This window comes from Myotis yumanensis, unplaced genomic scaffold (assembly GCF_028538775.1).
Source record: "Myotis yumanensis isolate MYYU_CA2020_CCGP unplaced genomic scaffold, mMyoYum1.0.hap1 SCAF_6, whole genome shotgun sequence".
NCBI classification, from domain to species: Eukaryota; Metazoa; Chordata; class Mammalia; order Chiroptera; family Vespertilionidae; genus Myotis; species Myotis yumanensis.
The window spans coordinates 23,523,488-23,548,980 of record NW_027223757.1 but is presented as its reverse complement, the minus strand read 5'-3'; the positions used below and the strand labels follow the sequence as shown (position 1 = coordinate 23,548,980).

General features: G+C 40.4%; 1 protein-coding gene across 1 annotated transcript in view; it reads left to right on the top strand.

Annotated features, from left to right (window-relative positions):
- AHI1 (Abelson helper integration site 1) overlaps positions 1-25,493 on the top strand; it is a 168,118-nt gene that overhangs the window by 16,023 nt on the left and 126,602 nt on the right. Inside the window, 6 exon segments of the mRNA XM_070417742.1 lie at positions 1,025-1,217; positions 5,021-5,116; positions 5,988-6,173; positions 10,249-10,401; positions 14,077-14,209; positions 20,014-20,137. Of these exon segments, the coding sequence (XP_070273843.1) occupies positions 1,025-1,217; positions 5,021-5,116; positions 5,988-6,173; positions 10,249-10,401; positions 14,077-14,209; positions 20,014-20,137 (885 nt within the window).

Sequence of the window (25,493 nt, the reverse complement as noted above, 5' to 3'; positions counted from 1 at the left end):
GAGGCCCGGTGCATGAAATTTGTGCGGGGGGGGGGGGGGGGAGGGAGGGGGAAGGGACCCTTCAGCCCGGCCTGCACCTTCTCCAATGCGGGACCCCTCGGGGGATGTCTAACTGCCAGTTTAGGCCTGATCCTGAATCTGGGACCGCCGGCTTCTAACCGCTCACCTGCCTGCCTGCCTGATCGCCCATAACCTATCTCCCTTGCCAGCCTGATTGGCCCTTAACTGTTCTCCCCTTCTGGCCTGATCTCCCCTAACTGTCCTCCCCTGCTGGCCTGATCACCCCTAACTGCCCTCCCCTGCCGGCCTGATCACCCCCTAACTGCTCCCCACTCCTGGCCAGATCGTTTCCTAACTGCTCCCCCCTGCCAGACTGATTGCTCCCTAACTGCTCCCCCCTGCCAACCTGATCGCCCCCTAAATGCTTCCCCCATCCGGCCTGACCGCCTCTGCCTCGGCCCTTACCACTGTGGCTTTGTCCAGAAGGATGTCTGGTCTAATTGGCATATTACCCTTTTTTTAGTATAGATTTAAAAAGCTATCTGCTTGGAAAGATGGCAACGATGAGAAACATGAGTATTATCTGAAAGGTCATTCACTTATTCAGTTGTCTTTGGGCATATAAACCTTGAAAGGTTTACAATCCTATTGTGTTCATTTTTTTATTTAAATATACTGTACTATTTTATTTATGACAAACTCATTTAAGATTCTGAAGGAGGTACTTTATTCCAGCTTTGAATGCTGAAGGTATAGTCATACCTCTCACTTTATATGTCTATAAGAAAATAATTATGTGAAACCAACTGATAGTATGTAAGTGCAAAATGTACTACTACCACTTTCAAGTCTCATAAAATTTATAATTTTCTAGATGGACAATCAAAGTAATTTTTTCCTTATGAATCATGGCTATTCATTATTTCTAGTTGCCTCACTTTGAATACCATATTTTTTTTATTTTTTTCTTGCATTCTCAAATTTATAAAGGATTGTGTTAATAGAAATATCTTTTTTTGAACAGTAAACGGCCTGTTTCATCTTACTTTGAAAAAGACAATGTGGATTATATTCTTCCTATTATGACCCAGCCATATGATTTTAAACAGTTAAAATCAAGACTTCCAGAGTGGGAAGAACAAATTGTATTTAATGAAAACTTTCCCTATTTGCTTCGAGATTTTGATGAGAGCCCTAAAGTCATCCTGTTTTTTGAGGTATGAATTAAATAGAGCTATTTAAACTAAATTTTAGTTATTACAGTCGTCCCTCGGTATCCACAGGGGATTGGTTCCAGGACCCTCTGCAGATACCGAAATCTGTCGGTGCTGAAGTCCCTTTTATAACCTATATGTGCATATAGGCTGCAGCAGGGTATGCCTACACATCACTTCATTCACATTGATTCAGCATAGTGCTCAGTGCATGGCAAATTCAGGTTTTGCTTTTTGGAATTTTCCGGGATTTTTTTTTTTTAATATTTGTGATGTGCTGTTTAGTTGAAACTTCAGATGTGGAACTCACAGATACAGAGGGCCAATTGCCTAGCAAAAATGTAAGCTATTGTTTTTAGTAGTTTAATATACAACCAAGTAGAGTGAGAATTTAGTTTCTATTATAGTGTTAGAACATGCAGTGGAGATACAAGTAATAGCATATTTGTTGAGGATTTTCTAGTGCAAGTATTTAGCCATTGCATTTACTCTATTATTTAATCCTTACAACAATGCCAGGACTATTAACTGAAGTGTTGAATCTAATCTGTATCTATGTAATTCTACATTCTCAACTTATTTCATGGAGTGTAAATTCACTTAATATCAGACTCCCTAAGAGTTTGTATACTACTAAGAGAAAAAGGTGAACATACACATATCACTTGACTAATGCAATGTAATATATAACCAAATGAAGTAGAACTTCTTGGATGTGAAAGTTAGTGGAGGGTCTGATCAGTTAGGGAAAGCTTTATGGAGTAAATGGCCTTTGAACTGACATGCTGTTCTAATATTTTACTGCAAAAGAAATAATTCTAAGAGTGTAAAGTGATTTTTTGAAGTGTAAAGTGATTTTTTGAAGTGTAAAGTGATTTTTCTCAGTTATTCCAATTTTAAGTACAGGTAATTTGCATTTGAAGCTAGTTTAAACCTAAATACCACATTTCTTTTAACTAATCCATGTTCTCTTTCCATAGGCAAAAGGAAGTTGAGAAAACCTATTTTCCAGTTTAAGCAAGATGGGGAATTTTAGCATGGGAAAAGCAAGGCATGACCAGAATCAATGATTGCTTTTGTAGTTACTTGTTGTTGTTGTTTTTTTGTTGTTGTTGTTTTTTTAAAATACTTATCTTTTTTAAAAATAGATTTTATTGATTTTTTTACAAAGAGGAAGGGAGAGTGATAGAGAGTTAGAAACATTGATGAGAGAGAAACATCGATCAGCTGCCTCCTGCACACCCCCTACTGAGGATGTGCCCGCAACCATGGTATATGCCCTTGAATGGAATTGAACCTGGGACCCTTCAGTCCACAGGCCGACGCTGTATCCATTGGGCCAAACCGGTTAGGGCTGTTTTTGTGATCTTTAACTTTTAGGTGATCTATGTGTGTTTAGGAAGCAAATATTCCACCATTTACATCTGGTTATGTATGATTTATGCAAAGCTGTGATTTTTTTTTAAGTGATATAATTTGTATGTCAAGGAATTTTTTCTTTGTCATAGAAATTTGTCATTTGTTACTATAATATTCTTTCATATTCATTTTACTAATATGAAATTTAAGAAAGATTCTTGGATTATAAACACTTTTGGTTGCTTCTTAAGTTTTAGTATAAAGTGTTATTGTTTACAAAACTAATTTTTTTCTTAAATATATTTTTATTGATTTCAGAGAGGAAGGTAAAGGGAGAGAGAGATAGAAACATCAATGATGAGAGAAAATCATTGATCAGTTGCCTCCTACACACCCCCCACCATGGATCGAGCCCGTAACCGGGGCATGTGCCCTTGACTGGAATCGAACCCAGGACCCTTCAGTCTGCAGGCCGACACTTTATCCACTGAACCAAACCAGCTAGGGCCAAAACTAATTTTTGATTTCCACTTTTTAAGGGTGTTTGAGGACAACTTGATAATATCTACCAGAAGTCTTTAAAAAATTCATTGCACTTCTAGGTATTTTTACTAAGGGAAAAATGACAACTATACAAAGATGTCTGTGCAAGGGTATTTACTTAAGCACTGTTTTTAATAGCAAAAATTTTAGAGATGTCTTTTCAGTCAGTAAGAGGTTTGGTTAAATAAATTATGGTATTTTATTTAATTTATGGTCATACATGGTATATGTACATATTGACTTGAAGAGATATCCACTATAAAGCATATCAAAATAGTTTGTGAAATAGCATTGGATTTGTGGTAGTAATATGGTATATTACATATTGACTTGAAGAGGTATCCACTATAAAGCATATCAAAATAGTTTATGAAATAACATTGGATTTGTAGTAGTAATATAGAAGTATTTAGGAATGCACAGAAAAAGGTTTAGATATGTGTAAACCTATAAACATGTAGATGTTAATGTTGATCATCTCTGTATCTGGATTACAAGTTGTTTTTACTTTGTAATTATATTTTATATTGTCAGTATTTTTTTCACTGAGCATGTATTACTCTGAAAACAGGTTTAAGAATATAAAGAATAGGGATGAGTGGAGTCCATATTATTTTTTAAAGCATTCTTCTATAAAGATTTGTTACCTCAGCTGAACTTTTGATAAATACCAGTAAGTTCAAAGTGATAATTTTTTTTTGACAAGTGCCTAGAACAGCGGTTTTCAACCTGTGGGTCGTGACCCCTTTGGGGGTCGAACGACCCTTTCACAGGGGTCGCCTAAGACCATCAGAAAACACATATATAATTACATATTGTTTTTGTGATTAATCACTATGTTTTAATTATGTTCAATTTGTAACAATGAAAATACATCCTGCATATCAGATATTTACATTATGATTCATAACAGTAGCAAAATTACAGTTATGAAGTAGCAACAAAAATAATTTTATGGTTGGGGGTCACCACAACATGAGGAACTGTATTAAAGGATCGCGGCATTAGGAAGGTTGAGAACCACTGACCTAGAATATAGATAGTCTCTGTGGCAGGTTGGTAATAATTCCATGAGCTTTGGCATCCAGACAGGATGGAGATATGTGAAAGAAATTTTCTTGAGAAGCCTAATTACAACATTTATACAAAAAGAAAATTCTCAATTTCAGGAAGATGATCCAAGTAAGGACCCAGAGATAATTAAGACCATGAATTTTTGAATAAACAATCCTTTGAAGTCTGCTCTCATACATTTAAAAAATGATCAAAGTTTAAGTATTCTATACCTTGTGTACTAGTGTTTGTGCCTAGACTATATTTAAGGTAACTAGTATTTTGTCTTGGATTTTAAATAAATCTTAATTAAAGATCCTATATAATAAAAAGCTAATATGCAAATCGACTGAACAGCGGAACGATTGGTCGCTATGATGCGCACTGACCACCAGGGGGCAGATGCTCAATGCAGGAGCTGCCCACTGATGGTCAGTGCACTCCCACAGGGGGAGTGCCACTCAGCCAGAAGCCCTGAGCCGGGCTCATGGCTGGTGAGCGCAGTGCGGTGGCAGGAGCCTCTCTGCCTCTGCAATAGTCAGACATCCCTCAAGGGCTCCCGGACTGCAAGAGGGTGCAGGCCAGGCTGAGGCCCCCCCCGCCCAGTGCACAAATTTCATGCACCGGGCCTCTAGTTTATTAATAAAAGAAAGTGGTCAAAAAATGGACCTCACTAACAGTAGCAATTAATTTAAAGGTTAATGAAATTAGATGAAAATATTTTTTCTTCCTATAAGGAAAACTTTAAAATGAACAAATGATTTTTCCATTTTCATAATATATTATTAGAAAATATTAAATTTTAGGTAGCCTAGTCTTCTGTGAAGTAATTTTTAAATATTTATTTACAGATTCTTGATTTCTTAAGCATGGATGAAATTAGGAATAACTCTGAAATTCAAAACCAAGAATGTGGATTTCGGAAAATTGCCTGGGCATTTCTCAAGGTATGTTTTTATTCTGTTTCAAACACTTTAAAATAATCTTCTAATCTGATTGGTTGCTTTTCCCCAAGTTACTTCGGTTTCATATAAGGAGTTATGATTCAAGGTAAGATTGCAGTGGTAGAGTTACTAATTCAAGCTTGGGTGATGTTCATTTAGATTCTTAAACACTCATTGAGTGACCAGTTTGTGCCAGGTACATGGTTTGGCTGTAAGGATACAGCATAAAAAAGAAACACACAACTCTGTTGTCATTTATTCAACTTAACAAATATTTATTAAACCCTTTGTGTGTGCCAGTCACTGTTCTAGTCATGCTGGCCAGGGCTAACTAGATCTTTTTTAAGAAGGTATACTAAAACATTTTTTAAATGTAATGAATGGATTTAATAAGTTTAGCCATGTTAATTACTATTTGAAAATGGTTTTGACTTTAAAAATTAAAACCATAAGATTTTACCATTAAAAATACTGATACTAAACAAATGGAAAATTTGTTTCTGTGTTTAAATAATATGTACTTGATTTTTATCATTGTTATCTCGAAGGTATATTGACCACCTTCTATGTGGAAAGTAACATTCTGCATAGAAATATAAAATTTTTATCAACCATCTGAAGTTGTATACGCAAAAAGAAAACTGTCAGGAAAATATTTTAATTTAAAAGTCGTTTATTTGGATTACCTTTTGTCAAAGTGATTTGGAACTGTGGTTAGCCAGCTGTGTCATTGTTGTTTCCTTTGCTTTGTAAACCTTAAGGAATTTCTGTATGCCATATTCATCTTTTTAAAATGAGTTTGTGACTATATACTATTGCTTTATCTGATTTATTGTCAATGAACATAAAGTGTTATTTTAATTCTTATTTTAAGCTTCTAGGAGCCAATGGAAATATAAACATCAATTCAAAACTTCGCTTGCAGCTATACTATCCACCTCCTAAGCCTCGACCCCATGTAAAAGTCGTTGAGGTTTTTGAATGGTGGTTAAAATGTCCAAGAAATCATTATCCGTCAACATTGTATGTGACTGTAAGAGGATTGAAAGTTCCAGAATGTGTAAGTCAATAGCACATGTAAGCGTTATGTCCTCTGTTGTTGAGATTAAAGAGTAGCATGTTTTCCATTTCTAAAAAGATAAGATCTCTAGAATTATTTTAATGAATTTGTAGAATAGAAAGTTACCTTTAGAGATGATGTATTCATCCTGTAATAGCTGATACTTAAAAGAGTTTTAAATAATATAGATTTCATTGTTAGAAAAAATGTGTTGTTTTTTTAAAACTGTGGTGTTTTTGTTTGTTTGTTTTTAATCCTCACCCGAGTCTATGTTATTTTTGATGTTTATTTTGATGTATTTTTATTGATTGTAGAGAGTAGAAGGGAGAGAGAAAGAAACATTGATGTGAGAAACATAAATTGGTTGCCTCCCATATGTGCTCCTACCAGGGATCAAACCTGTATAGGATGGCACTTCAACCAACTGAGCCACCTGGCCATGGTGATAATACTGTTTTTTAAAAATTAAAGATAAAAGAATCATGTAAAGCAGGAGTTGACAAATATTAATAAAGGACCAGATAATATTTTAAGCTTTTCAGACTTTATAGTCTGTGTTGCAGTTACTTAGCTTTGCCTTTGTAGCATGAAAGTAGCTACATAGACATATGTAAGTGATAATAAAACAATTTGAAAATGTGTTCCAATAAAACTTTATTTATAAAAAGAGTCAGCAGGATAGATTTGACCTGGGCCATAGTTTGCAAACATGATTTACAGGCACATTTTTCACAATGTTATTTAAATAGTTATAAACAGTATTTCTGCTGCTGTTTTCCATATATTAAAATTACTAGAGGCCAGGATTCCTGCACTGGTGGGGTCCCTTGGCCTGGCCTGCACACTCTTGCAATCCGGGACCTCTCGGGGGATGTCGGAGAGCCAGTACCAGCCCAATCCCCGCAGGCCAGGCTGAGGGACTCCACTGGTGCACGAATCCATGCACTGGGCCTCTATCCTATCTAATAAAAGAGAAACATGGTAATTAGCTGTACCTCTGCTACCCTTCCCATTGGCTAATCAGGGAGATATGCAAATTAATTGCCAGCCAAGATGGTGGCCGGCAGCCAGGCAGCTTGAAGCGAACAGGGAGGCTTGGTTGCTTCAGTGACGGAGGAAGCCAAGCTTCCCCGCCTGCCTTGCCGGCCTCTGAGCTTGCAGTTTGAAACATTGTAGCAAATATAGAAGCTAAACAAAACCCCAGAAACCTGCTTTCAGTGAGCCAGGCTTCAGCCAGCAAGACCGCAACATTGTTTCAAACACAGAGGGTAAACAAAGGCCAGAAAACTGCTTTCAGCAGCCGAGCCTCAGAGAGAAAGTCGGCTCTCAGCTCCAGTGACAGGCATAGAAGGTAAATAAATGCCAGAATAAAATAAAAAAAAAAGGAGAGGTTTGGAGCTTCAGTTGCCCGCCAGCCTGAAAACAGCCCTCAGCCCCTCACCCAGACTGGCCAGGCACCCCAGTGGGGACCCCCACCCTGAAGCAACAAGATGGCGGCTAATTTGCATACTGAAGGCAGGCAGCAGCAGGCAAGGCTGTCTGCGGTCTGGGACCTGGATCTGTGACTCTGCCATGTGGGGGGCAGTGCTTGAGGCTGTCCGCGGTCTGGGACCCGGATCCATGTCCTCGCAGGTGTGGCGGCAGTGCTTGAGGCTGTCCACGGTCCCAGGACCCAGATCTGTGACCCTGCCAGACGGGGGCACCGTGGGAGGCTGTCTTCAGTCCGGGACCCGGATCTGTGACCCTGCCGGGCGGGGGGCACCGCAGGAGGCTGTCCGCTGTCCGGGACTCGGATCTGTGACCCTGCCGGGCGGGGGGCAGTGCTTGAGGCTGTCCGTGGTCTCGGGACCCGGATCCGTGACCTGGGGGGCAGGGGGGCAGCACGGGAGGCTGTCCGCAGTCCAGGACCTGGATCTGTGACCCTGCCAGGCGGGGGTCAGCGCTTGAGGCTGTGCACAGTCCCGGGACTCGGATCCGTGACCCTTCACGGCGGGGAGGCAGCCATCAGCGCACAGGAGTGACTGCGCAAGATCCGCCTCCTGGCCCAGAAGGTGCAGGATCGCAGGGACAGCCACCGTGGCAGGCCAGACTGACGTCCTCCTGGCCGCACCACGGGGGTTTTTGGATCTGCAAAGCCAGAGGCCTCCGGTGTGCACATACCCCCCAGGCGTGCGAAAATCCCCCAGCACACTGTCACCCTCCCACGCCCGCAACAGTTGCAAACCAAGGCGTGCACAAGTTCCCCCGCCTCTCCACCACACTTCCATCTACCCGGCATGCCTAACACCCCCACAGGATGTGCACACATCCCCTCTGATGCGCTCACATCCTTTGGAGAGTGTCTGGGTGTTCTGGGTGCTGAGGGTGGGCGCCTGTGAGATGACAGTGAGAGGGCGGAGTGGTGATGCCCTGTTCCCACGGAGGCCAGTGCAGCTACGAGATCACCTCTGGGGGGTTAATGCAGGTGCTGAGGCAGGAGCAGGTGCAGACAGACACACCTGGTGGGTGCGGGCGGCCCTCTCTGAGGTGCCTTCGGTCAGCGTTCAAGATCAAGAGCCCAGAGGCGGAGAGGAATTCCGTCCTCTCAGTGAGACAGTGGGATAGTCGGGGCAACTGTAGAGGAGGAATGTGCACTTTGGGTGCCAGCACCCATGAGCGAAGGCTGCCTTGACTGAGCCTTGCTTCCTTGGGGCCTAGCGCACTCCTGCTGGGCAACGGGTGACAGGACGTGCTTTTCCGAATTAATGAGAGAAAACATTGATTCTGCTGCTGCCCACGAAGGTGGAAAGTGAAGTGGGGAGACATGTGGGGAATGAGCAAGGTTCCCTGTCTGGGGGTTCCAAATCTGCTGTTGGTTTCTTTCACCACTGACAAGAGATATACAGGGTGTCCCCCCAAAATGTATACACACTTTGAATACCTACTAATTCCAATGGTTTTAAGCATAAGAAAGAAACAACAATGGAGCTGTTATCTGTTAAAAGTGTGGGCACAAACAGGTAGTTGGACATTCCCTGAGGAGTCTCAGATTGGAGAGGGTGAAGGCCAGACTGAGGGGCCCCTTTCCACCCCCCCCCCTCACCCCAGTGCATGAATTTCGTGCACCGGGCTACTAGTTATGTATATAAGATTTTTGGTTAATCTCTTCCCACCCTCCCCTCTCCCCTCTTCCCTCTGATATTCATCAGTCTGTTCCATGTTTCCATGCCTGTGGCTTCTACTCCTGTGTTGAGCATCTGCCCCCTGGTGGTCAGTGCGCATCATAGCTCTTGGCCAGTTTGGTTGGCCGGTCAGCCAGTCACTTAGGCTTTTATATATATGGAAGATAATGATCTAGAAGGGGGTCCTAATATACGGTGACATTATATATGGGGTCCTAATATATATGGTGGGATTTTAACTTTAGGTGGTGGGCACACGGTGTAATATACAGGTCTTGTAACATAGAAACCCACACCTGAAACCTGTATGATCACGTTGATCAATGTCACCCCCAATACATTTAATTTAAAAAATTATAATGATCTTAGCAAAGAATATGTCCTAAAAGGAGCTGAAACTTTTGCTTTTGTCTTACTTGCTGTAACATATTTCAGGACAGTTGCATATTCTGTAGTTAATATTATAAACTGTGATTACAGAGTTGGTTTGCATTGATTTGAGTTAAATCTATTTTTAAGAAATGAAAGATTTAAAAAACTTTAGATCTTAATGATAACAGTTTCGTGTTATTAAAGCCAGAGATACAATCTTATATCAGAGCCATGACATAACATCTGATAGGTGTTGGTGAAGAGGCAGAAACAAAGGAACAGAGTTATTCAAACACTATCATGTTACCACTTGAGTTCTGTTTTTTTCTCTTTTCTCCCAGCTTTGAAGGCTTTTTGGTTATAGGACAATAATTTCAAGCAAGTTTCACTTTATTTAGAATAATGTGCAAATAAAAGTCGAATTTTTTCTGTATTACATTTTGAAAACATTTCCATATTGTCTGTTTCAATATTTTAAAAACCACCTATGCTAGGAAAGAGAAAAAAATTAACATGATATATCTTTTTCTGTACATATTTAGGTAAAGCCATCTTACCGTTCTGTGGTGGCTCTTCAGGAGGAAAAAGGTAAACCAGTGTATTGTGAGCAACAGCGTGAGTCAAGTTCAGTAGACATAGAACCTGGACTAGAAGATTCAAAGGAAGTAGTGAAGTGGAAACGACTGCCTGGGCAGGTGACGTGTTTAATGTTGAGTTCATTTAGATATTTACTTATTTACTAGTAAACACTCCAACCACTCCTAGGGTAATTAGATTGCTATTTAAAACTCTCAGATTATCCTTATTTATAATCACATGTTGTCTTTACAATAATTCACTTGACAAGTAATGATAGAGTGTTTATCATTTGCATAAAAACACTATCTAGGTTGTTTGTTTAGGCAGTTTTATTAGTTTGCTAGAGCTGCCATAAAAAAAAAAAAAAAGTGCAGACTGCTTGACTTGTACAACAGAAATTTATTTACTCATAGTTCTGCGGACTGGAGTCCGAAGATCGAGGATTGGCAGGGTTGGTTTACTCTGAAGCCTTATTCTTGCCTGGCAGATGGCTGCCATCTTGCTGCCCTTTCATGGTCTTTTCCCCTTGCCTGTATATCCCTGTGTCTTTTCCCCTTCTAACCAGAACCCTCCCTAACAACTTCATTTTAACTTTATCAGCTAGTTCAGGGGTGGGGAACCTTTTTTTCTGTCAAGGGCCATTTGGATATTTATAACATCGTTCATGGGCAAAATTACCAACTTAAAAATTAGCCTGCTATATTTGGTCAAACATTTAATTAACTCATCCATAATGCCTTGGCAGGGCCAGACCAAATGATTTCACAGGCCTTCTATGCCCTATGGGCTGGACATTTCTCACCCCTGAGCTAGTTAAAGACCTTCTCTCCAAATACTGCTACATTCTGAGGTACTAGGGTTAAGGCTTTAACAAATGAGTTTTGGGGTACACAATTCAGCCCATTTCAAGTAAAAAGCACACATTTTTTATATCTATAAGAGGTATGTCTCCTAATGGATTTTATTATTTTAAAATGTTTTTTAATGGATTCATAAAATTTTTCTGCAGTCCCTGGCTCCTTCCTTAAGCACATTTTGGTGGAGATATGTACATGTATATTCTTCTACCACAAGTAGAGCAGTATTTAAGCTTGTACTAAATTTTTCTTACTTTGTTAGTATATTTTGTAGTAGCAAGAAGCATTGCTGATACAGTTTTGTAAATCACTTACTTGTTTCCACAAAGACTGGAGTGGTTTATTTTATGTCTGAGCCAATACCAATGCAGTTTATCTAAAAATCTTAACTTATGCAAACAGTCAGTATATACATAAGGATGTTTGTTTTCCCAGACATTCTCATTGTCTGTGTTTTGCATCACTTTTGACATTCTTTTCTTTTTAAAAAAAATTTTTAAAATTGATTTTAGGGAGAGGGAGAGAGATAGAAACATCAATCAGAGAGAATCATTTTTAAAAATTAAAGATAAAAGATATGTTATTTTTGGTGTTTGTTTTGATGTGTGTTTTTTTATTGATTTTAAAGGGAGTACACCCCCACTGGGGATCAAGCTGGCAACCCAGGCATGTGCCCTGAATGGGAATTGAACCCCGGACCTTTTGGTTCATGGGTCAATGCTCAACCACTGAGCAATACTGGCCAGGCTTGAGGTAGACTTTAAAGGATGGCCATATTAGGGGTGGGTGAAGAAGGATAGAGAAAGGTATTTCATCTGGGGCCAAAGTTGTAAATAGATGGGAAAGGACTGAGGTATTCATCAGGCACTTAAAAACTTGGCTGGCTGGAAATGAGAGTTTGTAAGAGATAGGGCTGTGTGATAGATTAGGCAGGCCCGTGTTGTGGAGTGTCTTGAATGATAGCCTAATTAGTGATTGTGTGGGATGTGAGATATTAATGGAAGATTTTTGGGTAGGAGAGAAGCATTATCTCAATCATATTTTAGGACAAATTGATGCTGGCAGTGGCATAGAGGAGATCTTGAAGTAGGATACATCAGAATAAGAGAAACCTACCAGATGGCAGGCAGTTGCAATCATTGATGTGAGATGAAAGAGTCTGACCTTGGGAGAATGGTAGCAAAAATGAAAAATGAGAGATGACTATAAGAAAGAAAGAATGGAGCAGCATAATTTAGTGACTGACAAGATAGTAAAGAAGGGGAAAGAGTCAAACATGTTGAGGCCCTTTATTGCTATGAAACTTTATTGGCTTTTCTAAATACAGTGTCAAACCCTGGGAATACAAAGAAAATGATAGTGGCTTTCAGTGATTTTAGCTTAGGTGGTTAGGCAGTTTTACTGGGAGCAGCAGCATCTGATTGTAAAACCGCCTGACTTTTCCTTCAGTTTTTTCCTCTTTTAACCTCATCTTCCTTTTCAGATGGAGAATGGAGGGGGAAAATGGGTAGCATGGTGCCTGGTACGTTATAGGTACCTAATAAATGTCTACTGAATTTTTCACCTTCCAGGTAGCTACTCATAATGCTACCTCCTAATAATGCTGCTAAATTTGATACTACTTTTGAAAAACCTAGTACCTATCTAGAATGCAGGCCCTTGAACTAATAGTCTGTGATGAGGCTCATTAAGCTGGTCTTGACCCTCTGAATAATCCTTATTAGTTATATACAGTGGGGCCTTGATTTACGAGTGTCCCGACTAACAAGTTTTTCGAGATACGAGCTGTCTCTCGGCCGATTTTTTGCTTTGAGTTGCGAGCTAAAATTCGGGTTACGAGCCAGCTTCAGATACCCCACCGCTAGTTGGCGCAGCGAACGTCACAGTGAACACCACAACATCAGCCCAGCATCACGTGTCTCACTCGTTCACTTTTTGATTTGACATATGAGTAATTTGAGTTACGAGCTCCGTCACGGAACGAATTTAACTCCTAAGTCAAGGCCCCACTGTATAGTAATAATGGTCACTCATAGGGTTGCTGTGATGAATATATGAAAACACATGTGTAATAAAGTACCACATTCTTGGCATATAGTAAGGGCCCAATATACTAATATGTTTAATTAAACTTTTAGAATAATAAGAAATACAGGAACTAAGACTCACTGAAGTTTGGAAGAGGCAGAATTAGAACAATAGGTATTAATACATGAAAATTTTTGGTTTCATCTGCTAATAGGGAATGAAGATAAAAATTAATGAAGAAATTTAAATAAATTAGTGAATCAGAAACCAATAGGAAGTGATTCATTAGTTTGGAAATACATTTTGGAAGGTAGCCACAAATGATGGTTATTTTAAGAGATAAAAAGAGAGAAATTAGCCCTAACCGGTTTGGGTCAGTGGATAGAGCATCAGCCTGTGGACTCAAGGGTCCCAGGTTCGATTCCGGTCAAGGGCATATACTTTGGTTGCAGGCACATCCCCAGTAGGGAGTGTGCAAGGCAGCTGATGGATGTTTCTCTCTCATTGATGTTTCTCTCTGTCCCTCTCCCTTCCTCTCTGTAAAAAATCAATAAAATATATATTTTTTTAAAAAGAGTGTGAAATACATTTTTTGTGTGTGGTTATATAAAAAATATAGGGTAGTGACTGCTTTGGAGTGTCAGATACTGAAATTTTCTACTCATTTTAGGTGAATTAAATACTAGTTAGATATGGAGTATAAATTGAGTTAATTTTATGGAGAATTGATTTTCTCTTTAGACAGTAAAATAAATTGCTGTGGTCTCTCATCATTCTGCTTACTTGCTTTTCTCTTCCTCTTCATCACCATAAAGGAACTTAAAACCAACTATAATCATTGAAATTAACAATTAGCCTTCATATTTTAATGTTTCTTAATTTGTTTTTTAAATGTATGTTTTTTAGGCTTGCCGTATCCCAAACAAGCACCTCTTCTCACTAAATGCAGGAGAACGAGGGTGTTTTTGTCTATCTTTCTCTCACAATGGAAGAATATTAGCAGCAGCCTGTGCCAGCCGAGATGGATATCCAATTATTTGTGAGTAATAATCCTATTTGCTTAATTTTATTGGTCTTTGGTTTTTAAAATTCATTGAAACTTTAATTTCTAAATTAAATAGATTTCAAGTAAAGTAACAGTTCTCTTTAATAATATTAAACTTTCCTAGACAATACGTTTTTAGAAGTAGAATTTTACACTTTCCTATTCTACATGTTTTTAGAAGTGAAATTTTTACATTTTCCTAGATGATATGTTTTCAGAAGTAGAGTTTTACACTTTTCTATACAGTATGTTTTCAGAAGTAGAATTTTACACTTTTCTATACAATATGTTTTCAATGTATACTGAAGGATGGTAAATTATTTTTAAAACATGCAGGAGGATTTTTGTAAGCATTTTATATTTTAAACTAGTGACCTGGTGCACAAAATTTGTGCACATTAAAAGGGAATTAATTAGAGGAAATATTTTAATATTGCTATTTGCCCTTTCTCTATAATAGAAGTGTCAGAGATGAAAGAAAATTAGTAAAATGTATATGAAAATCTTCCTTCTGTCAGAGTCTGGGGTGCACCACGGGAACCAGAGTCAAGTCCCTGCCCACCCATGTGCACCTCGAAATTACGCAAGACCCAGACCCAGCCGGCCCCACCCCCATTGGGCTAGATCCAGACCCTGCTGGCTCCACCCCTGTCAAGCCCCACCGGGTGGGGGGCGCGGCCTCCGGTCGCCTGGCCTGGTACCGGGGCAGGAGGCGTGGCCTGAGGTCCCCTGGCCCGGGCCAGGGGGTGCGCCTAGAGGTCCTCTGGCCTGGGCCGGGGCAGGGGGCATGCCTTGAGGTCCCCGTCAAGCCCTGCCGGGCCGGGGGCACAGCCTTAGATCCCCCGGCCTGGGGTAGGGTGCATTGCCTGAAGTCCCCCAGCCGGGATCGGGGTGGGGGGTGTGCCTTGAGGTTCCCCGTCAAGCCCCGTGGGCGGGGGCTGCGGCCTGAGGTCCCCTGTCAAGCCCTGTCGGGTGGGGGGCACAGCCTAAGGTCCCCTGCCCTGGACCAGCGCCACGCAGCCTCAATAAGATTGCTTATTAAGACTCATTACTGGAACTCGCCTCTGCTGCGGGCGCAGCCATCTTGTGTTACGGAATCCCTGCCTCCACTGTGGGCGCAGCCATCTTGACCGTTATGGTGTGGTGGTCAATTTGCATATTCCCGCTTTATTAGATAAGATATACAGATTTAGAACCAGAAGGATAATAAATCTTAGGAGGAATTTTAGTCTAGTTTAGTCAGTCAATAGCAGTACTAATTTGAATTATGAAAGTCTTCAAATTTGTAATGCATTAGAATAATAATAGTTGGCTTGGAGGACCTGAATTAAGACTTCTTATTACGATAGAGAAGTCAGCAGAAAGGCCAAAACCCATTCTTAATTTGCCTTTAAAAACTATAGGAAACTGTGTTAAGAAATATCTGTATCTCTTCAGACATTTTTTTTTATATATACACTAGAGGTCCGGTGCACAGAAATTTGTGCACTTGGGGGGGGGGGGGTCCCTCAGCCCAGCCTGTGCCCTCTCGCAGTCTGGGACCCCTCAGGAGATAACGACCTGCTGGCTTAGGCCTGCTCCCGGGTGGCAGAGGGCAGGCCCAATCCCTAGATGCAGCCCCTGGTCGGGCTCAGAGCAGGGCTGATTGGGGAGTTGGGGCGCCGCCCCCTGTCATGCACAGAGCAGGGTGGATTGGGAAGTTGTGATGCCACCCTCAGTCACGCTCAGGGTAGGGCCGATTGGGGGGTTGGGGCACCGCCCCCTGTCACACTCAAGGCAGGGTCAATGGGGAGGTTGCGGCGCCACCCCCTGTAATGCAGAGAGCAGGGCCAATCAGGGGATTGGGGCGCTGCCCCCTGTCATTCACAGAGCAGGGCCCATTAGGGGGGTTGGGGCTCCATACCCTGTCACGCACAGACCCGGGTCGATCAGGGGGTTGGGGAGCTCCCCCCTGTCATGCACAGAGCAGGGTCGATCAGGGGGTTGAGGAGCTCCCCCCTGTCACTCACAGAGTAGGGCCGATAGGGGAGTTGGGGCACCGCCCCCTGTCACACTCAGGGCAGGGCCGATGGGGAGGTTATGGCTCTACCCCATCACACACAGAGCAGGGCCCGTGGGGGGGGGGGGGGGGGTTGGGGTGCCGCACCCTGTCACACACAGAGCAGGGCCCATCAGGGGGTTGGGGCGCCGCACCCTGTCACACACACAGCTGCAGGGCGATCAGGGGGTTGGGGAGCTCCCCTCTATCAGGCACAGAGCAGGGCTGATCAGGTGGTTGGGGCGCCTTCCCCTGTTACGAACAGAGCAGGGCGGATAGGGAGGTTGTGGCCCCGCCCCCTGTCACACACAGAGCCGCAGGACGATCAGGGGGTTTGGGCGCTGCCCCCTGTCACACTGATCCCGGTGCTGGGAGGCCTCGCGGCTCCGCCGATCCCAGTGCTGGGAGGCATATTACCCTTTTACTATATACGATAGAGGCCTGGTGCATGGGTGGGGGCTGGCTGGTTTGCCCTGAAGGGTGTCCTGGATCATGGTGGGGGTCCCGCTTGGGTGCCTGGCCAGCCTGGGTGAGGGGCTGATGGCTGTTTGTAGCTGGTCACACCCCCTTCAGGGTGGGGGTCCCCACTGGGGTGGCTGGACAGTCTGGGTGAGGGGCTGATGGCTGTTTTCAGGCTGGCGGGTGACTGAAGCTCCCAACTGCTCCTTTTTTTCTTTTTTTTTTTTATTCTGGGCCAGCTTTAGCTCTCAGGCTTGGCTCCAGCTCTGAGGCTTCAGCTGCTGAAAGCAGGTATCTGGTTTGTTTGGGTTCTATAATCGAAACACTGTTTCAACTCCAGCTCTGAGATCCCAGCTGGCTGAAAGCAGGTTTCTGGGGTTTTGTTTAGCTTCTATATTTGTAACAATGTTTCAAACTGCCAGCTCAGAGGCTGGCAAGGCAGGCGGGGAACATTGGCTTCCTCCATCACTGAAGCAAGCAAGCCTCATGTTTGCTTCAAGCTGCCTGGCTGCCGGCCGCCATCTTGGCTGGCAGTTAATTTGCATATCGCCCTGATTAGCCGATGGGAAGGGTAGCGGAGGTACGGCTAATTACCATGTTTCTTTTTTATTAGATAGGATATATAATACTCTTTGTAATACTTTAAGCAATAAAACAAAATAAAAAAAATAAAAAAATAAAAGCAAAAAAAAAATAAATGGGCATTATCATACTCTTCTAGACTTAGAGGCATTGCTACTTTCCCTTACTTCTTGCGTAGTAATGAAAACCATCTCACCTCAGTTCCTCATGGATGTCTGTTTTAAGCACTACATCCTATAGAGCAGTGGTTCTCAACCTTCCTAATGCTGTGACCCTTTAATACAATTCCTCATGTTGTGGTGACCCCCAATTTCATTGTTACAAATTGAACATAATTAAAGCATAGTGATTAATCACAAAAACAATATTTAATTATATATGTGTTTTCCGATGGTCTTAGGCAACCCCTGTGAAAGGGTCGTTTGACCCCCAAAGGGGTCGCGACCCACAGGTTGAGAACCACTGCTGTAGAACATGCCTCAGCTTCACACAGTTATTTCTTTGTTGATTTGCTTTTTTTTCAGCAGGGACTTATAATCAGCTTGATTAGCATTTATTAAGTAAATATTCTTCCTTATGAAATAATGTTAGTTTTAAAAAATACAAAATTCTTTGTATAGTTTGATGACAGCTATGCTATTTTAAAAATTCACCAAAACCTATGCATAGGGGGAAAAAAGATTCTTAGGAAACATACTCCAGAATATTAATAGTGATTTCATTCTTTGTGGTAATGGGAGAATTATTTGCATTTTGATTTATATGTTTTCAACATTTCTGTGATAAATATGTGCTACTTTATGCTTTAAAAATCTTGTTTAAAATGCTATATAAATTTAGCTTTACCTCCTACTTAAATCTTAAAATACAGAAGAAGAATCTTTTTTTATTTTTGATTGATTATGATGTCTCCTTGGAATTTGTTTAGCTTGTAGAGTATGCAAATTAATGTTTTTCACAATTTTAGTAATATTTTTGTCTTTATTTTTTAAGTGTTCTTTCTGCCTCTTTATATTTCTTCTCCAGGACTCCCGTAATTTCTGTATTGGTACACTTGATGGTGTCCCAAGCCTCTGCATTTTCATTTGTTTTTCTTTATTCTTTTTCTTTCTGTTCCTTAAATTACATAATCTCTCGATTGACCTGTCTTCAAGTCCTGATTCTTCTGCCAGTTCAAATCTGCTGTGAGCCCCTCTCAGTGAATTATTTTAGTTATTGTGCTTTTCAACTCTATAATTACTGTTTGTTCTTTTTTTTAATAATTTCTATTTCTTTATTAGTAAGAAATTCCCACACCTTAATTCTTTAGACATTGTTTTCTTTAGATCTTTGAACATATTTATAAGCTTGGATTTAAAGGGAAGACTAATGTTAGGCTTCCTCATGAACAGTTTCTATTGACTGCTTTTTGTCTGTATGGTCATACTTTTCTGTTATGTTTTTCTTTTCACACCCCCGTAATTTTTTTGTCCAAAACTGGGTACGTTAAATATTGAAGTGTGGCAGCTCTGAATTCATATTCTCCCATTCTACCTAGTCAATCAGGATATGTTGTTTTGTTTGTTTAGTGACTTTCCTGGACTAATTCTGTAGTCCTTTGCCTTGGTCACGTGTTGCCACTGAAGTCTCTGTTTGGTTAGTTTAGTAGTCAGCTAATGGTTAAAGGAGATTTTTTAAAATGCCTTGAGTGAATAGGTCTCACAGAGTTTGCTGTGAGGTTCTGAAGGTGTTGCATTGGAATACACTTTCAATACTTCAGCCTTAACCTCCACGCACACAGCCTTTGCTTATGCCAGAAGTACTTCTGTGCTGCTTAGTATCTTAAGCGCAGTTAGTTTGACCACTAGGTGGAAGTAGAGACTTGGAAACTTTGTTGTTCTGTTAAGTCATTATCTGAGATCAGTGACTTTTCAACTTGTGTTCCGATAGAATTTTTAAAACATGCAATACCTAACTATTTAGTCAGGGGCATTGACCTCTCTACCCTTAGATTGTGAAATTTAAAAATGACACCAGCCAACGCAACAATAGTAGTCCAATGTGAATGAATCAAAAGCATACCTATTATTTTGGTCAGATAGGCAAAAAAATATACTTTTTAATGTGCTGCAGAATTTTAGCAATTAGTTTCTCTGTTCCATGAAATTAAAAAGGTTGAAAATCGCTGTCTTAGATGATGTTATTGTATATATTAATATAGCAATACTATACTGTTTATCAAATTGGTTGCCTATTAATTCCTTTACTAAATCTAAAATTTCAGTGTTAGAATTTTTTTCTGACAATAATACAATTTAAATTTCTTGTTACTTCAAATAAAATTTTGATTACTTCAAATAAAATTGAATCAATTTTCAGGTAAAATAATACCTCTTTAATGAAAGCCCAAATTATAGAATCTTTTAACTGAATTGTAATTTAAATGTTATTTATTATATGATTAATTGACTATCAAAGATTATTAGGAAAATTGCTTTGGAGAAATGAGAATAATTGTTCATTGTAGTATATGTAAAATTTTATGTGTAAATTCTTGTGTCTAAAACAAGTGAAAAACTATTTGTGAGTAGATTCTGAAATATTGTATGCTGAAAACCTTTGGTCATATTCTTAGAGACAGTGCTTACTTTACAAATTATTATAAATTTTGAATTTGTATATTACTGTATTAAGGATCCTCTGTCTGAAAACCTACTAATTTTTTAAATATTTTCATTAGTATACGAAATTCCTTCTGGACGTTTCATGAGAGAATTATATGGCCACCTCAATATCATTTATGATCTGTGCTGGTCAAAGGATGATCACTATATCCTTACTGCATCATCTGATGGCACTGCCAGGTTAGTATATTTGTTTAGTATTCAATGTGTATGCTGTTTGCCATCAAGAAAAGAAAAGAGAATATAAAGTGATAGAACTACTCTTATGCTTCAGTATGTTTGTTTATCAAGGGCTTATCAGGATTGTTGATTAATTAAATAAGTAGCAGTGAAAACTTTTTTCTTGAAGCCATATTTGCAAAATACATTTATTTGTGTAATATATAATATTTCTAGTCCTCACTGTCTTTAAATGATCATTATGTACACTGTTCAATTAATGCTTTGAGGTGAGGTTATTAAACAGCTGAAATGTTTCCTAGAATATAAGCTCTTAATAGTAGGGGTTCCATCTTCACTCTTAGCTGGATGCAGAGCCCAGGATACAGTGGTGCTCAGTACATAGTGTAGGGCAGTGATGGCGAACCTATGACACGCGTGTCAGAGGTGACACACGAACTCATTTTTTTTGGTTGATTTTTCTTTGTTAAATGGCATTTTTTTTAAAAAATATATTTTATTGATTTTTTACAGAGAAGAGGGGAGAGGGATAGAGAGTTAGAAACATCGATGAGAGAGATCGATCAGCTGCCTCCTGCACGCCCCCCACTGGGGATGTGCCCGCAACCAGGGTACATGCCCTTGACCGGAATCGAACCCGGGACCCTTTTGTCCACAGGCCGACGCTCTATCCACTGAGCCAAACCGGTTCGGCTGTTAAATGGCATTTAAATATATAAAATAAATATCAAAAATATAAATCTTTGTTTTACTATGGTTGCAAATATCAAAAAATTTCTATATGTGACACGGCACCAGAGTTAAGTTAGGGTTCTCAAAATGATGATATGCCGAACTCAAAAGGTTCGCCATCACTGGTATAGGGTAAATAAATGAATATCACCTATGTTTAAAAAACTTTATAGTTTGTCAGATATTTGTATTTTTCCAGATGTGAGCCTTAAAAATAACCCTTTTCAATTTAATAAGTTTCACAATAGAATATTTTAAGAGCTATTTTTAAAGTTTCATTTACATTTTTTTTTTTTGTAGCTGCTTGATCTGCCTTGGATTTTCTAAAATTATTGTTAGGCAGCTGTTTGAGATGCTTTTAAATATGTCCTTTATAAATGTCTTTTTTGTTATTGTTGTTGTTAATCCTCACCTGAGGGTATTTTTCCCCCCATTGATTTTTAGAGAGAGTGGAAGGGAGGGGCAGAGAGAGAGAGAGAGAAACATTAATGTGAGAGAGACAAATTGATTGGTTGCCTCCCACACACTCCTACCGGAGTGGGGATCAAGCCTGCAACTGAGGTATGTGTCCTTGACCAGAATCGAACCCATGGCCCTTCAGTCTGCAGGCCGACGCTCTAATCACAGAGCCAAATTGGCTATGTATGGTCATACATTGCTTAAATATGTCCTTTGAATTTGATTCCAACAAATGGTATTTATTATCTCTACAGACTAGGAAACTGACATTTAGAGCAGTTTGAGATCCACTCTGATTTCACTCTTATGCTTCCTGTTCTTTTAAATACATTCTATAGATACTTCTAGTATCTGGGTCCCTTTTTCTACTAATCTTATTGGCTTCCTTCTCAATACAAAATGTCTAATTGATTAAGATGGTATCATTACTGTTTGTTTATATGTAAATGAAATAGATGACAACTGGTGACAATGAATTTTTACCTCTCTGTCTAGCTGGGAATCTACTACTATTAGTTACTCTTAATAATATCCTCAAGAATGGCATAGCCGTTCTGTCAGATGCCAGGTTATGCCAGAGAAAAACATGTAACCTTACTAAGACCTGACTGGGTTTGTCAATCTGAAAATCACTTGAGTTTTCATCTCTCCTGAGCAGTCCTTTTACTCATTTTTATTCAGCTATCCTTTCTCACCCCTCTGGCAATAGATCTAAACATTACCATGCTTCAAGTTCTCTACACTAAACCATAATCTTCCTGTTTTCATTAGATGACTGCCTTCAATTTACAGTGAAATTTAGCCAGACATGAACTTCCTATATTTCCCTCTGGTTTCCCATCTAATATCTATAAACTAGAGGCCTGGTGCACGAAATTCGTGCACTCGGGGTGGGGGGCATCTCTCAACTTGGCCTGCACTCTATCGCAGTCCAGGATGTCCAACTGACAGCTCCTGCATTGAGCATATGCCCCCTGGTGGTCAGTGTGCGTCATAGCAACCTGTCATTCCACCATTCGGTTGATTTGCATAATACCCACCTTTACTCTGTCCATCTCTCTTAGCAAAGAAGTATGGGTGCTTTTAATCGCAGCCCTTTAATCTACAATCCTGTTAACTTCTATTTCCTACATCTCTTGACTCTTTAGTGTCTTTCTCTCTATTTATTTTGCACTCTCATCTTAGAAATACAGCACATATACGATCTCCAACCACAGATCAAAAATGCAGTTTCAAAATACATTAAAAAATGTGCATATAAGTAAGTGGACCATTGTAGTTCAAACTCATGTTGTTCTAGGGTCAACGGTATGCTCAAATCTCATCTTTAAAAAATCTTTTTCTCAAGTCTTTCTGCCTTCCAAATACCACATCATTTTTCTTTCTACAACATCAAGAGCATCCTACACACAGTTGTCTTTACTTCAGCCTAGTTAGTCTGGCTTTTACTCCCACCATGCTATGGAAACCTTCTTCAAGAGGTCAGCAGTTATTTGCTAATTTCCAGATCCATTGGCCAGTTTTAGTTCTTACTCTCTTGCCTTCACTATTTAATTATTGACCAGTCTTGAAATATTTTCAATTTATGGCTTTTATTGACAATCTCTTTTTTTCTTTTTAGGACTCCGACTAATTCTCATTCTCTTTCTTTCTTTCTTTTTTTTTTTTTAAATATATTTTATTGATTTTTTACAGAGAGGAAGGGAGAGGGATAGAGAGTTAGAAACATCGATGAAGAGAAACATCGATCAGCCGCCTCCCGCACATCTCCCACTAGGGATGTACCCACAACTGAGGTACATGCCCCCGACCGGAATCGAACCTGGGACCCTTCAGTCCGCAGGCTGACGCTCCATCCACTGAGCCAAACCAGCCAGGGCGTCATTCTCTTTCTTTAGTTCCTTTCCTCTACCTATTCTCTATAGATGTTTATCTTCAAGATTCTTTACTTGATTGTCTTCCCTGGTTTGGTGTGCTTATCCTGGCCTCTCTTGCCTTTCCTGGCTTTGAATCCACTTCTATGCTAATGACCTTTACCTCCCACTTTTTTCTGAGATTGACTTTCTATTCCACACTTCTGTCTGGATTGTGTCCAGTGGCACCTCAAGTCCAAAACCAAACTTATCAAAATCACTAAACTCTGTCTTCCTCTTTTAGTCCTTTTATACTATACTAGAGGCCCAGTGCACAAAATTCATGCACAGGAAGGATCTCTAGGACTGGCTGGTGATCAGGGCCAATCGAGGCCTTCCAGCTGCCGGTGGGGCCTTCCTTCATTCCGCGCCACCCCCTGGTGGTCAGCGCATGTCATAGAGAGCGGTCAAACTCCCGGTCTCCCAGTCGAACTCCTGAGGGGACACTTTGCATATTCACCTTTTACATATATATACATATTTTTAATGACAGCCTTATCCCCCCTGTCTCCCAGGCTGGGACTCAAGAGTAGTCCTCATCTTTTCTTTTCTATCCACCATTTATTTCTACGTCTAAATAGTACTAAAGTCTGTCAATTCTCTCTCCTAAAGGGCTCACCATTCTATCATCCTTTTTATCCTCACTGCTGTGGCCTTAATTCAAGCCCTTGTTACCTTACCCTCCTCCAAAATCATCTTCCATAATGTCTTGACTTTAAAAAATCTCTGATTACCACTGCCCTTTAGAAAATGTTCTAGTTCTTCAGCATGGCATGACAGGCTATCTCTCATTGGCCTTACATTCCTCTCTTGTGCACTTCCCATTAATGCTCTGCCTTATCCACACCATCTTTTGAAATATCATTGACATCTTCTTTGGCATCTCCATGCCCTGTTACCTTTCCTATTCTTCCTATGCTTAAATGCCCTTCCTGCCCAACTCACACAATAAACATTTCTGTGCCTTTTGTGAGCCATTGTGGGCTCATAGTCATCCTTCAAAACCCAGGTCAGATTTCACCGTTTCTTGAAGCCATCTTGGTTTCCCCACACAACATGTAATATATTGTAATAAAGTAAGCTTTTTTCTTTATGTAGCTTTGAAAGTGATACTAATTTAGGACTCCTTACATCATAAAAATATTGTGAAGGATTAACTGAGTGAAGAAAGAAACATGGTGGCTAGAGTGAAAAAGGCAGTGAGGTTCTAAAAGAGGGAAGGAATACATACAATGAGTAGGCCCAAGATGAAAGGAAGAGAATTGGCGATGCTTCAAAGTGGCAGCAGTATGGGTTTCTGCCCTTGTATCCCACTTCTGTCTTCCTCGAGATCACTGTCACTTGTCATTAGTAGTATTTCTTTAGTAACTATTTCCTACCTGGATAGCTCCGGGCCATAAGGATTTAACCTAAATCTCCTTTTTTAGTTATCTTCAATCATCAAAGACTTTTCTATGTATAATGGTCCCAAATAGGCCCACCCCCTCTCTCTTCATATACTGTTTTAATTTTGGTATGGTTTTTCTTTTCCAATTGTAGTAACTTTTTGTTACAGACATCTGGTCTTTACAAATTTGTGTATCCTTCTTTTCTGTCTATGATGAGCCTGATACTTTCCAAAACCCATTAATACATTTGTTTTGATCTTGGATTCTACCATTGATTGTGTGACTAAAGCTACCATTGATACCAGCTTTGTTTTCCCATAAAAAGCTTCGTTTTTATTTTAAAGCTAGGGGCCCAGTGCACGAATTCATACACCTTGAAAGGCACTGTGGGCCACAAGGCTGTGGTGGGCACAGGGGCGGGTCTTGGCCCATCCTCCGAGCCCCTGCCTGGCCCCTCCTGCCGCAGCCCCACTCCTGCTGCTGCCGCTCCCATGCACTGATGGTGCCGGCAGTGGGTGCAAGAGGTGGCTGCTGGCCCCAATCGCCCCTCAGGAGCAGGGGGAGGTGTTATATTTCATGTAACATAAGTTCACTGAAAGTATTACTATGGTTAAAGTGTTTCTATTCTGACACATGTGCTTTGTTTATACTTGAAAACATGTTCTTTCACTTCCTTCATTATTAGTTTGGATTCATAGTAGTTGAAGATCATATTCTGTATTTAAGCAGCTGCTGAGAAAATTCATAGAATGTTATTCTTGAATAGCAACTGTATTTTTTTTTATTGACTTAATTTTCATTAGTTCTTAGGCAGTAATTAAAAGGATGTATTGTAAATCCCCATATTAAAAGATTAATGTATTC